At 42.7% G+C, this 12,322-nt stretch overlaps 1 protein-coding gene across 11 annotated transcripts in view; it reads left to right on the top strand.

Moving 5' to 3' along the window:
- LOC125456346 (choline transporter-like protein 3) overlaps positions 1–12,322 on the top strand; it is a 195,778-nt gene that overhangs the window by 164,439 nt on the left and 19,017 nt on the right. For all 11 annotated transcript variants that reach the window (XM_059648053.1, XM_059648057.1, XM_059648059.1 and 8 more), the window contains 2 exons: positions 2,382–2,538; positions 8,279–8,362. In XM_059648053.1, the coding sequence (XP_059504036.1) occupies positions 2,382–2,538; positions 8,279–8,362 (241 nt within the window). The remainder of the gene's footprint in view (positions 1–2,381; positions 2,539–8,278; positions 8,363–12,322) is intronic.

Genomic DNA, 12,322 nt, shown 5'->3' with positions numbered 1-12,322 from the left:
ACATACGAGATGATCAGAGGATTAGATGCGGTGGACAGTGAGATCCTTTTTCCGAGGATGATGACTTCAGCTTGTACAAGGGGCATAGCTACAAATTGAGGGGTGATAGATTTCAGACAGATGTCAGAGGCAGGTTCTTTACTCAGATTGCCTATGTAGTTAACTCAGCCACATTAGGGGCATTTAAACAGCCCTTGGATCCACATATGGATGATGATAGGATAGTGTAGGGGGAGGGGCTTAGATTAGTTCACAGGTCAGCGCAACATCAATCAATGCATTTAAATCTGAGATGGACAAATATTTATTAAGCAAGGTAATCAAGGGAAATGAGCCCCAGGCAGGCATGTGGAGCTAGGCAGCGGGTCAGCCATCATCTTGCTGAATGGCAGAATATGTTTGAGGGGCTGGATGGCCTACTGTTGCTCATATTAATATAACTGATATGTGGAATGCATTGCTGAAGAGGGTAGTGGAGTCAGCCTCATTAGGGGCATTTAAATGGCCAATAAATAGGCATATGGATGATAGTATAAGGAAGGGGTGGAGGTCAGATAGACTTTAGGATTAGGGTAAAAGTACAGCACAACTTTGTGGGCCAAAGGCCCTGTACTGTGCTGTGCTGTTCTATATTCATCACAGACATCTGCAGGATTCCACCTATCACATCCTACCAAATAGAAATAGACCCAATTTTTGTGTATATTCTTGTTTCTGTCAGGCAGCCAACTCATCTTCTGTCCATGCTAACATGTCTCCCATCGCTACCTCCCATACCCTCCACCACATACCATCAACTTCTACTTTGCACAAGACCCCCCTTTATTTCACAATGTGCCGTGTCTTCTGGAAATCCAATTACAGTCTGTCTACAAACTCCCCTTCATCCACAGCACACTAAACCTTCGAAAAGCTCCAATAGATTGGTAAAATGTAATTTCTATTTCACTAGACAAAGCTGAAGCTTCCTAGTTACCTTTGTACCTTTCGAAGAGCCCAGTTATGAACTCCTTAATGATCCATTCTTACACCTTCCCCATGACGGGCGTCAATGAACTGATCTATAGTTTCCAGTTTTCTGCTTCTCTCCCTTCTTAAATCGAGGAAGATATTGGCTACTTGCCAATCTGATGGAATCTTTCAAGAACTTGACAAATTTTGGTATGTCAGCACCCCACCCATCTCATTAACCACCTAATTTAAGACCGTAGTCCATCAGTATGCAGGGAGTTGTCAGCCTGTAGCTCCATGAGTTTGCTCAGTACCACTGCCTCATGTTTGTATTTTCAGTAGGTTCCTGACTCCCTTCCATCTCCTCATTTTGAGGCATTGCTGGATTTTTTTAGATCTTGTTTTGTGATGACAAGAAGCAAAATATTTATTCATTTTTATCTTCTTTTTCCTTATTATCCGCTCTTAACACCCCCTTCTAACTGTCTTGTATCATGGTTCTTGATATTTTTGAAATCTGGTAAGCCAGCAGTGTTCAATTTTTGTTTTGGCTTAGCACTCTCAATAGCAAATGTTCATCCATGGGCAGGTATTTTTTTGGGGGGTACGAGGCAGGGAGCAGGACGTGAGGTGGTGTTGGTGGGAGTGGCTGGTAGGTGGTGGGTGGAGAGGGGAGAAGGGGTGGACAATGAACCTTGTAGCAACTTAGTTTTCTTTTGAGCACATGGCCATTAACCCAACTGATCAGACAGACCATCCTGCTCACTGTTCTGGCCAATTTCTTTGTCTTCTGTAAATTGCATGTCCTACATCCAATTCCAGATTGGTGGACTATAACAGGAAAAGCAGGTACCAATACTAAACTCTAAGAAAGCTCTTTGGTTACAAGCTTCTAATCACATAAGCACACTTTTTCCATTATCCTTTGCTTCAGTCTTATTTCCAAGACCAACATAGGCATAATGTCCAAAGCTGTGCAGGTTAGGTAGATAGGCCATGCTAAATTACCCATACTGCCCAGGAATGCACAGACTAGGTGGATTTGCCATGGGAAATGCAGGGTTATGGAGATAAGGTGGGGGTGAGTCTGGATGAGATGCCCTTCAGAAGATCGTTGTGATCTTGATGGGCCGAATGGCCTGTTTCCACACTGTAAGGCTTCGATGAATGATCTGCAGCAAAACTCTGGCTATTTTGTTGCACCGGCCCCTCACTGGGACCATACCTGTAGCATTTCCCTGTCATTTCCACTCTCCCTTCTTTCCAACTCTAGCACTGCCTCCCAGCAACTCCTCCCCTGACACTATCAGCAGTTGAACTGGTTGGATTTTCTGACTTCACTTAAACACCATGACCTGCTCGCATGCAATATTTGCTTTGCTTTGCTGGAGAGCTCAGTCTAATTCACAATCTCTGAATTCTTTCCTCAGGGACAAAAAGAATCCACCCAGCCACCCAATCCTCACTTCTGTTTCGAGGCTTTTTAATTACCATCTGGGAACGGTTGTTAAAGGTTCATTTCTAATCGCTGTTGTCAGGATTCCACGGATTGTTCTGGTGTACATTCACAGCAGTCTGAAGGGAAAGGTAAGATAAGAGCCAGGTCTGGGATTCAGTTCCAGTGCTTTCAGTGTTTTAAAGAGAGCATTACCATTTATAGTAATGGTCTTATGTCCCTTGATAAACAGCAATGCATTTTACTGAAGTGCAATTTATAAGATGCTTGTGAACTCTGTACAAAAAAATGTTGGGCCTAGTCAAATTTGGCTGCCAATAATAGATCTTTTTATGTTTGATTCTGAACTCTCAGCTTTTATGCAGTTCATTCCTGTTCGGGTCATTCTATTCGCAGTAAAGCCCAGTATATGGCAGTATGAAGACATCATTACCAGATTCATAACATTAATTCTGTTTCTCGCTCCACAGCTGTTGCCAGGCCTACTGAGGTAGTCGAGTTCAAAGGGTTTGGTTGAGTGAGATCAGTCATCGATTGCAGACTGTTAGTTTTGGGGAGCTGACACCTAACGATCATCTTGTGACCTGCTCCTGAAATCAGAATGTCTTACACATTGAAATGATTTCAGAATTTCTTCCCTCGTGTTTTTTTAAACAATATTCTCAAAATGAGTTGTGCTTGCAAATCTATCAATGAATTACATTGGACAGTATCAGACCTGTTGATGTTTGTAAAAGGGGGAGAACGCAAGACAGTTTGCATCTCTGGATTGAGATCTTTCCTTCCAATGAGACTGTGTTCTTCGACGCTGTCTGTCAATTAGTAACTGTTATCTCTGGTTTCTCTTGTTTTCTGTCAGCTTTTCTGATGTTTCACTATTTCAAAATGAGCTTGGCAGACTTGCAGCAGCAACACAGCCTTGAAGAAAGTGTTTTTTTAAAATTCATTCATGGGATGAGGGCATTGCTGCCGGGGCCAGCATTTATTGCTCGCCCCTAGTCACCCAGAGGTCAGTTAACAGTCAATCTTATTGCTGTTGGTCTGGAGTCACATGGAGGCCAGACTAGGAAGGATTTTGCTGAAGAACATTAAAGAATCAGATGGGTTTTTTTCCAACAATTGGAATTGATTGACAACAGTTTCATGATCACTATCAGACTCTTAATTCCAGAATTTTGAATTCAAATTCCCCCATCTGCCATGGTAAGTTTTGAACCACGGCCCCAGAACATTACCTGGGTCTCAGGATTAATAGTCCAGCAAAAATACCACGAAGCCAACACCTCCCCATTGTCTTGGATTCTTTTCTCATGCCTCATTCCTCACCAACCAAATGCGCAATGTCACATGAAGTGTTACTTGCTCTTTGCAGTTATCTCACATTCCCTTCATTTGTAATTTTAAAATGGAGAAGTGTTAAGGCTGTGGCACAAGATGGTGGTGGGCTAGGAAGATATTAACTTATTGGCCAAAAGTGCTACGTGAGTGAAGCTGTAGGTCATATTGAAACATGGAAAAGGTCAGGAAAATGAGAACAAATGTTTAACCTATCTCCCACATACAGCCTCAGTTGGTAATTGGGAAGGCAAATGTAATGTTCGCATTTATTCCAACAGGGCCATTAGACAAAAACAGTGATGTACGACTGAGGCTGTATAAAGCAGTGGTCAGACTGCATTTGGAATATTGTGAGCAGTTTTGGGCCCCATATCAAAGGATGGATGTGCTGGCCTTGGAGAGGATCCAGAGGAGGTTTACAAGAATGATCCCAGGAATGAAGGGCTTTTCCCGTGAGGAGCAATTGAGCACTCTGAGTCTGTACTCAATGATGTTTAGAAGGATACATGGGGGATCTGATTGAAACTTACAGAATACAGAGAGGTCTGGATAGAGTGGGCATGGAGATATTATCACTAGTAGGAGAGACTAGGACCTGAGGGCAAAGCCTCAGAGTAAAGGGATGATCTTTTGGAACTGAGATGAGGAGGGATTTCTTCAGCCAGGGAATGATGAATCTGTGAAACTCATTCCCACAGAAGGCAGTGGAAGCCAAGTTGTTTGCGGACATTTAAGGCAGAGCAAGATAAGTTCTTGATTAGTTAGGGGATCAAAGGTTGCAGAAGAATGGGTTGAGAAACACATCAGCCATAATCGAATGGCAGAGCAGAGTCAAGAGATCAAATGGCCTAAATACGTTCCTGTATTTTATGGTGTTATGGCATCCTGTTCCTGCTTTCTCCTCATTTTCTGCTGCCTTTGGCCATGAGAACTGTATCTAACTCCTCTTTGAAAACACTCTATGTTTTGGCCTTACTTACTGGGCTGAGAATTCCATAGGCTGACTCTCCGGCTGAAGAAATAACCCTCAACTCAGATCTAAATGACCTGTTCCATATATTTGGACTGTGACAACTGGCTGTAGACTCCCCAGTCATCAGGAACATCCTTCCTGAGTTTACCACGTCTAGTCCTGTTAGAGTTTTACAGGCTTCAATGAGATCATCACCCATCCTCAATCTTCTCAATTCCAATGAATATAGCCCTAATTGATGCAACCTCTTTTCATCACGTCAACCTCTCTTCATAATATCTTCTGGGCCATGAGGTTGTAGATTAGGTTGGAGTACAATTCTGTTGCTATTTGTGGCCCACGGCGCCTCATTGGTGCCCAGGTTTGAGTTGCTTGATCTGTTTGAACTCCATCCCACTTAATACCATGGGACACAATGTGATGGAGGATATTATCAGTATGAAGATGGGACTTTGTCTCAATAAGGACTGGGTGCTGGTCTCTCACTCTTACTGATACCTTTATGGATAAATGCTTCTGCAGCAGGAAGATTTGTGAAAATGAAGCCACTTTTCCTTAACTGTGTCAATCCTAATTGTTATATTACAACTGTGTCTTCAACACTGTGCTGTTTTGATAGCTTTATTTATTTTACAATACAGTAAAACAACTCGCATTGGCTTTCACATACTTGTTTTATTTGGTAGTGGGATGGGGGCTTGATGTAGTGCTGTTGCGAGTTCAAACTATTAGGCCATCTGCCTTCAAGGGCGAACTATACAGTAAATGGAAAAGTCCTAGGGAAAATTGATGAACAGAGAGATCTGGATGTTCAGGTTCATTGTTCCCTGAAGGTGACAACGCAGGTCAATAGGGTGGTCAAGAAGGCATATGGCATGCTTTCCTTCATCGGGCGGGGTATTGAGTACAAGAGTTGGCAGGTCATGTTGCAGTTGTATAGGACTTTGGTTCGGCCACATTTGGAGTACTGTGTACAGTTCTGGTCGCCACATTACCAAAAGGATGTGGATGCTTTGGAGAGGATGCAGAGGGGGTTCACCAGGATGTTGCCTGGTATGGAGGGTGCTAGCTATGAAGAGAGGTTGAGTAGATTAGGATTATTTTCATTAGAAAGACAGAGATTGAGGGGGGACCTGATTGAGGTCTACAAAATCACGAGGGGTATAGAGAGGGTGGATAGCAAAAAGCTTTTTCCCAGAGTGGGGGACTCAATTACTAGGGGTCATGAGTTCAAAGTGAGAGGAGGAAAGCTTAAGGGAGATATGCGTGGAAAGTTCTTTACACAGAGTGTGGTGGGCGCCTGGAACGGGTTGCCAGCAGAGGTGGTAGACGCAGACACGTTAGCGTCTTTTAAGATATATTTGGACAGGTACATGGATGGGCAGGGAGCAAATGGATACAGACCCTTAGAAAATAGATGATAGGTTAGGCAGAGGATCTTGATCGGCGCAGGCTTGGAGGGCCGAAGGGCCTGTTCCTGTGCTGTAGCTTTCTTTGTTCTTTGTTCTTTGTACAGTACGATACTAGATTACCCTGCATACCATCTTCTCTTATAAATGTACCATATTAATAGCATTGAACTGGGCTTTCATTTCCTGCCAGGGATGGGTGCACTGCTAAGAAGTGTCAAACCAGCGCTCCTCACATCCAGATGATATTATATGGATATCCTTATCAACTGTTGGGGTTGTATTATTTAGACACGCGTACCTTCATTACACTGTATATCCTTTCACTTTCAGCTTTAACTTATTTTTTCCTCCAACAAAAAAGCCAAAAATTTAGCAGAAATGTTTTCTCAGATTTATGAAAAGGAGAGGCGATGGCTTAGTGGTATTATCACTGGACTGTTAATCTAGAGATCCAGGTAACATTCTGGAGACCCTAATTTGAATCCTTGAATTCAATATAAAGAAGAAGTCTGGAATTAAGAGTCTAATGATGACCGTGAAGCTATTGTTGATTGTCAGGAGAAACCCATCTGGTTCACCGATGTCTCTTAGGGAAGGAAACTGCCATCCTTACCTGGTCTGGTCTATATGTGACTCCAGACCCACAACAATGTGGTGGACTATTAACTGCCCTCTGGGCAATTAGGGATTGGCAGTAAATGCTGCCTGACTAGTGACACTGTCAGCCCATGCGTGAATTTAATTTAAAAAGGCAGCAGTACTTTTGTAACCCCCAAGTGTGTAATGGTCAGTTACCTCTTGATTGAACAGTTGTGATTTCTGATGCAGCTCCCTTTGTCTCACTCTTTACATTGGGTTCAAACTGTGGAGGGAATATATATGAACATAAAGACCTGAGTTGACTTTTCAACACCTGCCAGACCGGTTCATCACGTGTGTAATTGTGCACGCTGAACCTCACACAGCGGTCCAGCGGGGCTCCTACCTTGCATAAATCAGTCATTGGGCATCTGAGGAAGTGCAGTGTCAGAGGTGAAAGCGATGTTAAATTGCAGTTCTGTCTTCCTTCCCGGATGAATGTAAAAGTTACCGTGGCACCATTCCAAAGAAGCACAAGGGAGTTATCCTGGGTATCTATAACGCTGTGTGTTCCTTAACACAGAATTATCTCTCTCAAGCTGCAGTGGTAATTAACATGGGCACAATTAACCTGAAAATTTTAAACCGCTACTACGCAGGGATACTACAAGTTTGCGGTTTCCGATCAATTTATGTACACTTTGTTCATGTGACATGCTGCTTCTCGAAACTTTTATGGCTACTGATCATGTGATGTCATTCTGGTCCTACACTCATTGATAAAATCAGCTTTTAAAATGGTAGCAAAGCAGTATCTGGCTAATACTTACTCCTCATTCAACATTACTCACAAAAAAACTATTAGTTGGTCATTATCACATTGGCATTTATATGAGTTGCTGTGTGCAACTTGCTACCACATCGTCTACATTACAGCCGGGACTTTGCTCCAAAGGTACTTAACAGGATGTAATGTGATTTAAGAGGTCTGATTGTCATGAAAGTTCTTTGGAAATGCAGGTTTGTCTTTTGTGGTAGTGTTCCTTCTCATTGTCCTCCAGATTCATGCCTGTAGACTCTGTGCTATACCCTGGCAAATTCTGTTACCATTCACCTCACTATTTCCTTGTAGCTGTCATGACACAAGTTACTTATTGTCCTTGTGTGGCACTTTCAAAACACATGAAGCTTTTGCTGAGAAGTTCTCCATCACCTTATAAGCTTTGGCCTAATCCATTATGACCTACCTGACTTTCTGCTTAACCATTTACCTGCGACATTGTTGCTGATGTTTTGCATTTCTGATTTCTCTAAAGCACTTGACAGAGCATAACACTGATAACTCCTTTTCTCTTGAAATAGTTTAAAATTTGTTTTCCTGAGTTATAGCCTTGGCTGTGCTTCTTGGTTCACAACTTGGAAGAAAAAATTGACTGAATGAATTGCCATCCCAGACATAAAACAAAGGTTTTAAAGAATAATAAGCAAGACTCACGTTTGGGCTACAAGTGTGCTGGAGTTGACAGAATGTTTGGATTTGATGGAGTGCTTTGCTCTCTCCCCTTTTAGGAAGGTGCCTGTGCCAGATGTCTGGTAAATTGCTGTGCGTGCTGTCTCTGCTGTCTGGAAAAGTGGCTGCAATTTTTAAACCAGGTACTTCAATCCTTTAAGAGCTACAAATGGGGAATGTGCAAACAGGAGGATTCGAAAAGATTTTGCTCTTGGTGAACAAAGGCAACAGCAGCAAACTAAAAAGACCATTTTTTTTCCTTTGGTCTAGCTTGGTGTCTTGTCATTTGACATAAGCTCAAGTGTTGATTTGCATAACCAATTGCAAATAATGAAATTAGTGTTAGATGAACGGGTGCAGACATTGGCCATGAGCCAGGCTCACTTTTCCTAAAGGCATTTCACTCTGTTCTCCTGAAACGTTGAAATTGCTTTAGGCTTCTCCACTTGTGTCTATCCCAAGGTGGCTTATTCCCCCCTGTATCGAGATCCAGCTTGCAAACTCTGAGGTTGACTTTCAGATTGTACCTATATCTAAATTAGGGATCACTGTGCACTGCTGTCTATAGATTATACAGGAATCATCATTACGAACCACATGGCAGCCCTAGCAAAGTGGGGTTTGATGAGTACGCTGCTGATGTTAGGTACACAGCACTTCACAGGAACCTCACTTTGCAAGAGGAATGTATCAAATCTAAGAATATAAACACTTAAACCTGTGAAAGATACTTTTGAAAAGTGGTTCTGAGATTACTCATGCAATTTCTCAAGGGGTATAAATTTGAAAAGGTTACAAGCATGAACCTTCAACTGGCAGTTAAATCTGAAATATTGATCCCACCATCTGCCCTGTCAAAAGCAGGGAAGTTATGCTGAACATTTTCAAAGCTCTGGGTAGGTCGCACCTAGAGTGCGGTAACCAGTTCCATTCATCACACAGTAGGAAGGTTGCGAGGGTCAGAATATGTGAATCAGCAGTATTAAGGGCTTCTGGTGTTGTGGAGATCAGATTTATTTTATCCTGATCGTTGCAGTTTTACTAACATCTGTTAGAACGGGAATAGCTAATCTCCCACTCAAATCTGCTCTGGTTTTGTCTGTTTGTTCTGGACTTTGTATATCTGATTTACTTCTGAACAATCAAGGGGCTTGTTTTCAGTATATGAATTTAATTTAAGATATCTCTTCAATTACACAATGTCTCCTCCCATGAGCTCTGGCCACTCTGATCTTTCCTTCAGAAGCTTTTTTATGCTTTGTATCTGAGATGCTGCAGTCAGGCTTAATCACTTAAGCACGCTGAACATGGATCAGTCAATGGACTGATATTATCAAACAGATCAATTAAACAATAGAGTACTACTACAGAGCCGGGAAAATATTGTGAGATCTTGTCGTCAGAGCCAATGGCTTCAACCTTTTTGGACCCAGATGATTTAAAGCTGATACCTGTGGACTCCAGATATCGCTTGCAACTATGCATGCACATCGATGTGGAAGTGTGTATGTGTGCAAAGGCACAGTCTTGACATCATCAGGTAGAATTGTGATGATGTCATATGTAAAGGAAGTGAGCAGGACAGAAAAGAAACACACTGTTGAAACAAGAGTTTAGCGGCAGGTTAGTGAGGGTAGGCAGGGAGAAGTGACGGCAGTGGTGCGAAAGGGAGTTAGGATGCAGGGGGAGAATAGGCGTGAAAGGAGGCTTGGTGGGGAGGGGGAAGAAGACCTAGGGGGAAGACAGTGAGGGGAGATTACTTAGTGCAGTACAGTGATAGGGAGAGAGGTGGTTCACAGCCTTCCTCCCACTCTTGGCTCTCCCCCATTAATGTCCGGGTCTCCGATAAAACTATGCCAAGCTTTAGGCCTCATTCCCTGTCATTGCTTCTTATGCCTATTTACGCAGCACCATTTACCATATTGGCAACAAAGCTGTTGAAATGGATGTGCTGTAGAAGGCAGTGTGGCTCATTAGTTAGCACTGCTATCTCACAGCACCAGGATCACAGATTCAGTTCCACCATTGGGCAACCGACTGTGTGGAGTTTGCATATTCTCCCCTTATCTGCGTGGGTTTCCTCCGGGTGCTCCGGTTTCCTCCCACAGTCCAAAGATGCACAGCTTAGGTGAGTTTGTACTATATTGCACATGGTGTGCAGGGATATGCAGGTGAATGGATTAGCTGTGGTAAATGCATGGTTATAGAAAAACGGTAAGATGAGATGCTGTTTGGAGCGTCGGTGCAGACTCGGTGCTGACTGCTGTCATGCCGCACTCTGGGAATTCAGTGATTCTATTTCCAGTACACTCGTGTGAATTTTCAAGCAATACATAGTGCGTGTTCATTAGATATGGTTCCAATTCCAGTGTGCAACACATGTCAAATATAACAAAGGAGTAATTGGCCACTCTGCATTGTTAGATAAGATTTTCAAAGTAACACAGTGGGTGTGGAAGATGAGATAACAAGGAGTGGAGCTGGATGAACACAGCAGGCCAGGCAGCGTCTTAGGAGCAGGAAAGCTAACGTTTCAGTCCTTGGAAGATAATTGTACAAACTGGAGTATGTCCATCCTGGTAAGTTGTGCGAGCAAGTAATGGATTCACAGATTTTCCATTTTCCTTTTAATTTTCTCATAACTTGATGTTACTTGTGTTGTAATTACTATGGTGAAGGTGTCTGTTTAATGTACAACACATTAAACTGTTATTAGTTTAAAAAAAATACATTTATTCCTTCATCCAATATTTGTTTTTGTTTAACGTTGATAAAACTTTTGAGGTACTGATATGACTGCGTGTACAATGTTGATTTTCAGTTTAGGGAATTTGGAGGGGAAGTTTCACAGCACGCAAGAGTCACCTAAAGGACGAAAGGAGGAAGCTGTTCCAACACTGCTCGCATATGCCTTGGAGCATACCTTCCAAGTGGCTCCTATTTAGCAAGATCTTATCAATTTAAATAAGCAGCAAACAAGCCCATCACCAACCCCCCAGCCTCATCAAAGCAGTCTTTGTTCTCTGGAAAACATGTGCTTACCTTGTGGAACTGAAAACAAATGCTATTTTTTGAATGAAATATGTGCCATTGCTTTAACTTAAAGGCCAGGTGCTTATATCTGTGGTTTGCATTGTGTATAAAGTCAGCCTGTTTATCCAGATCTGCCAAACAAAGAAACAAAGAAACCTACAGCACAAGAACAGGCCCTTCAGCCGTCCAAGCTTGCACCGATCAAGATCCTCTGTCTAACCTGTCATCTATTTTCTAACGGTCTGTGTCCATTTGCTCCCTGCCCATCCATGTACCTGTCCAAATATATCTTAAAAGACGTTAACGTGTCCGCGTCTACCATCTCCGCTGGCAACGCGTTCCAGGCACCCACCACCCTCTGTGTAAAGAACTTTCCATGCATATCTCCCTTGAACTTTCCTCCTCTCACTTTGAACTCATGACCCCTAGTAATTGAGTCCCCCACTCTGGGAAAAAGCTTTTTGCTATCCACCCTGTCTATACCTCTCATGATTTTGTAGACCTCAATCAGGTACCCCCTCAATCTCCGTCTTTCTAATGAAAATAATCCTAATCTATTCAACCTCTCTTCATAGCTAGCACCCTCCATACCAGGCAACATCCTGGTGAACCTCCTCTGCACCCTCTCCAAAGCATCCACATTCTTTTGGTAATGTGGCGACCAGAACTGTACACAGTACTCCAAATGTGGCCGAACCAAAGTCCTATACAACTGCAACATGACCTGCCAACTCTTGTACTCAATACCCCACCCAATGAAGGAAAGCATGCCATATGCCTTCTTGACCACCCTATTGACCTGCGTTGTCACCTTCAGGGAATAATGGACCTGAACACCCAAATCTCTCTGTTCATCAATTTTCCATAGGACTTTTCCATTTACTGTATATTTCACCCTTGAATTTGATCTTCCTTGCATTTGCCCAGATTGAACTCCATCTGCCATTTATCTGCCCAACTCTCCAGTCTATCTATATTCTGCTGTAATTTCTGACAGTCCCCTTCACTATCAGCTACTCCACCAATCTTAGTGTCATCTGCAAACTTGCTGATCAGACCACCTACACCTT

Source organism: Stegostoma tigrinum, chromosome 8 (assembly GCF_030684315.1).
Source record: "Stegostoma tigrinum isolate sSteTig4 chromosome 8, sSteTig4.hap1, whole genome shotgun sequence".
Lineage (NCBI taxonomy): Eukaryota > Metazoa > Chordata > Chondrichthyes > Orectolobiformes > Stegostomatidae > Stegostoma > Stegostoma tigrinum.
Note: the sequence above shows the minus strand (reverse complement) of the source record. Positions and strands in the feature narration are given on the sequence as shown.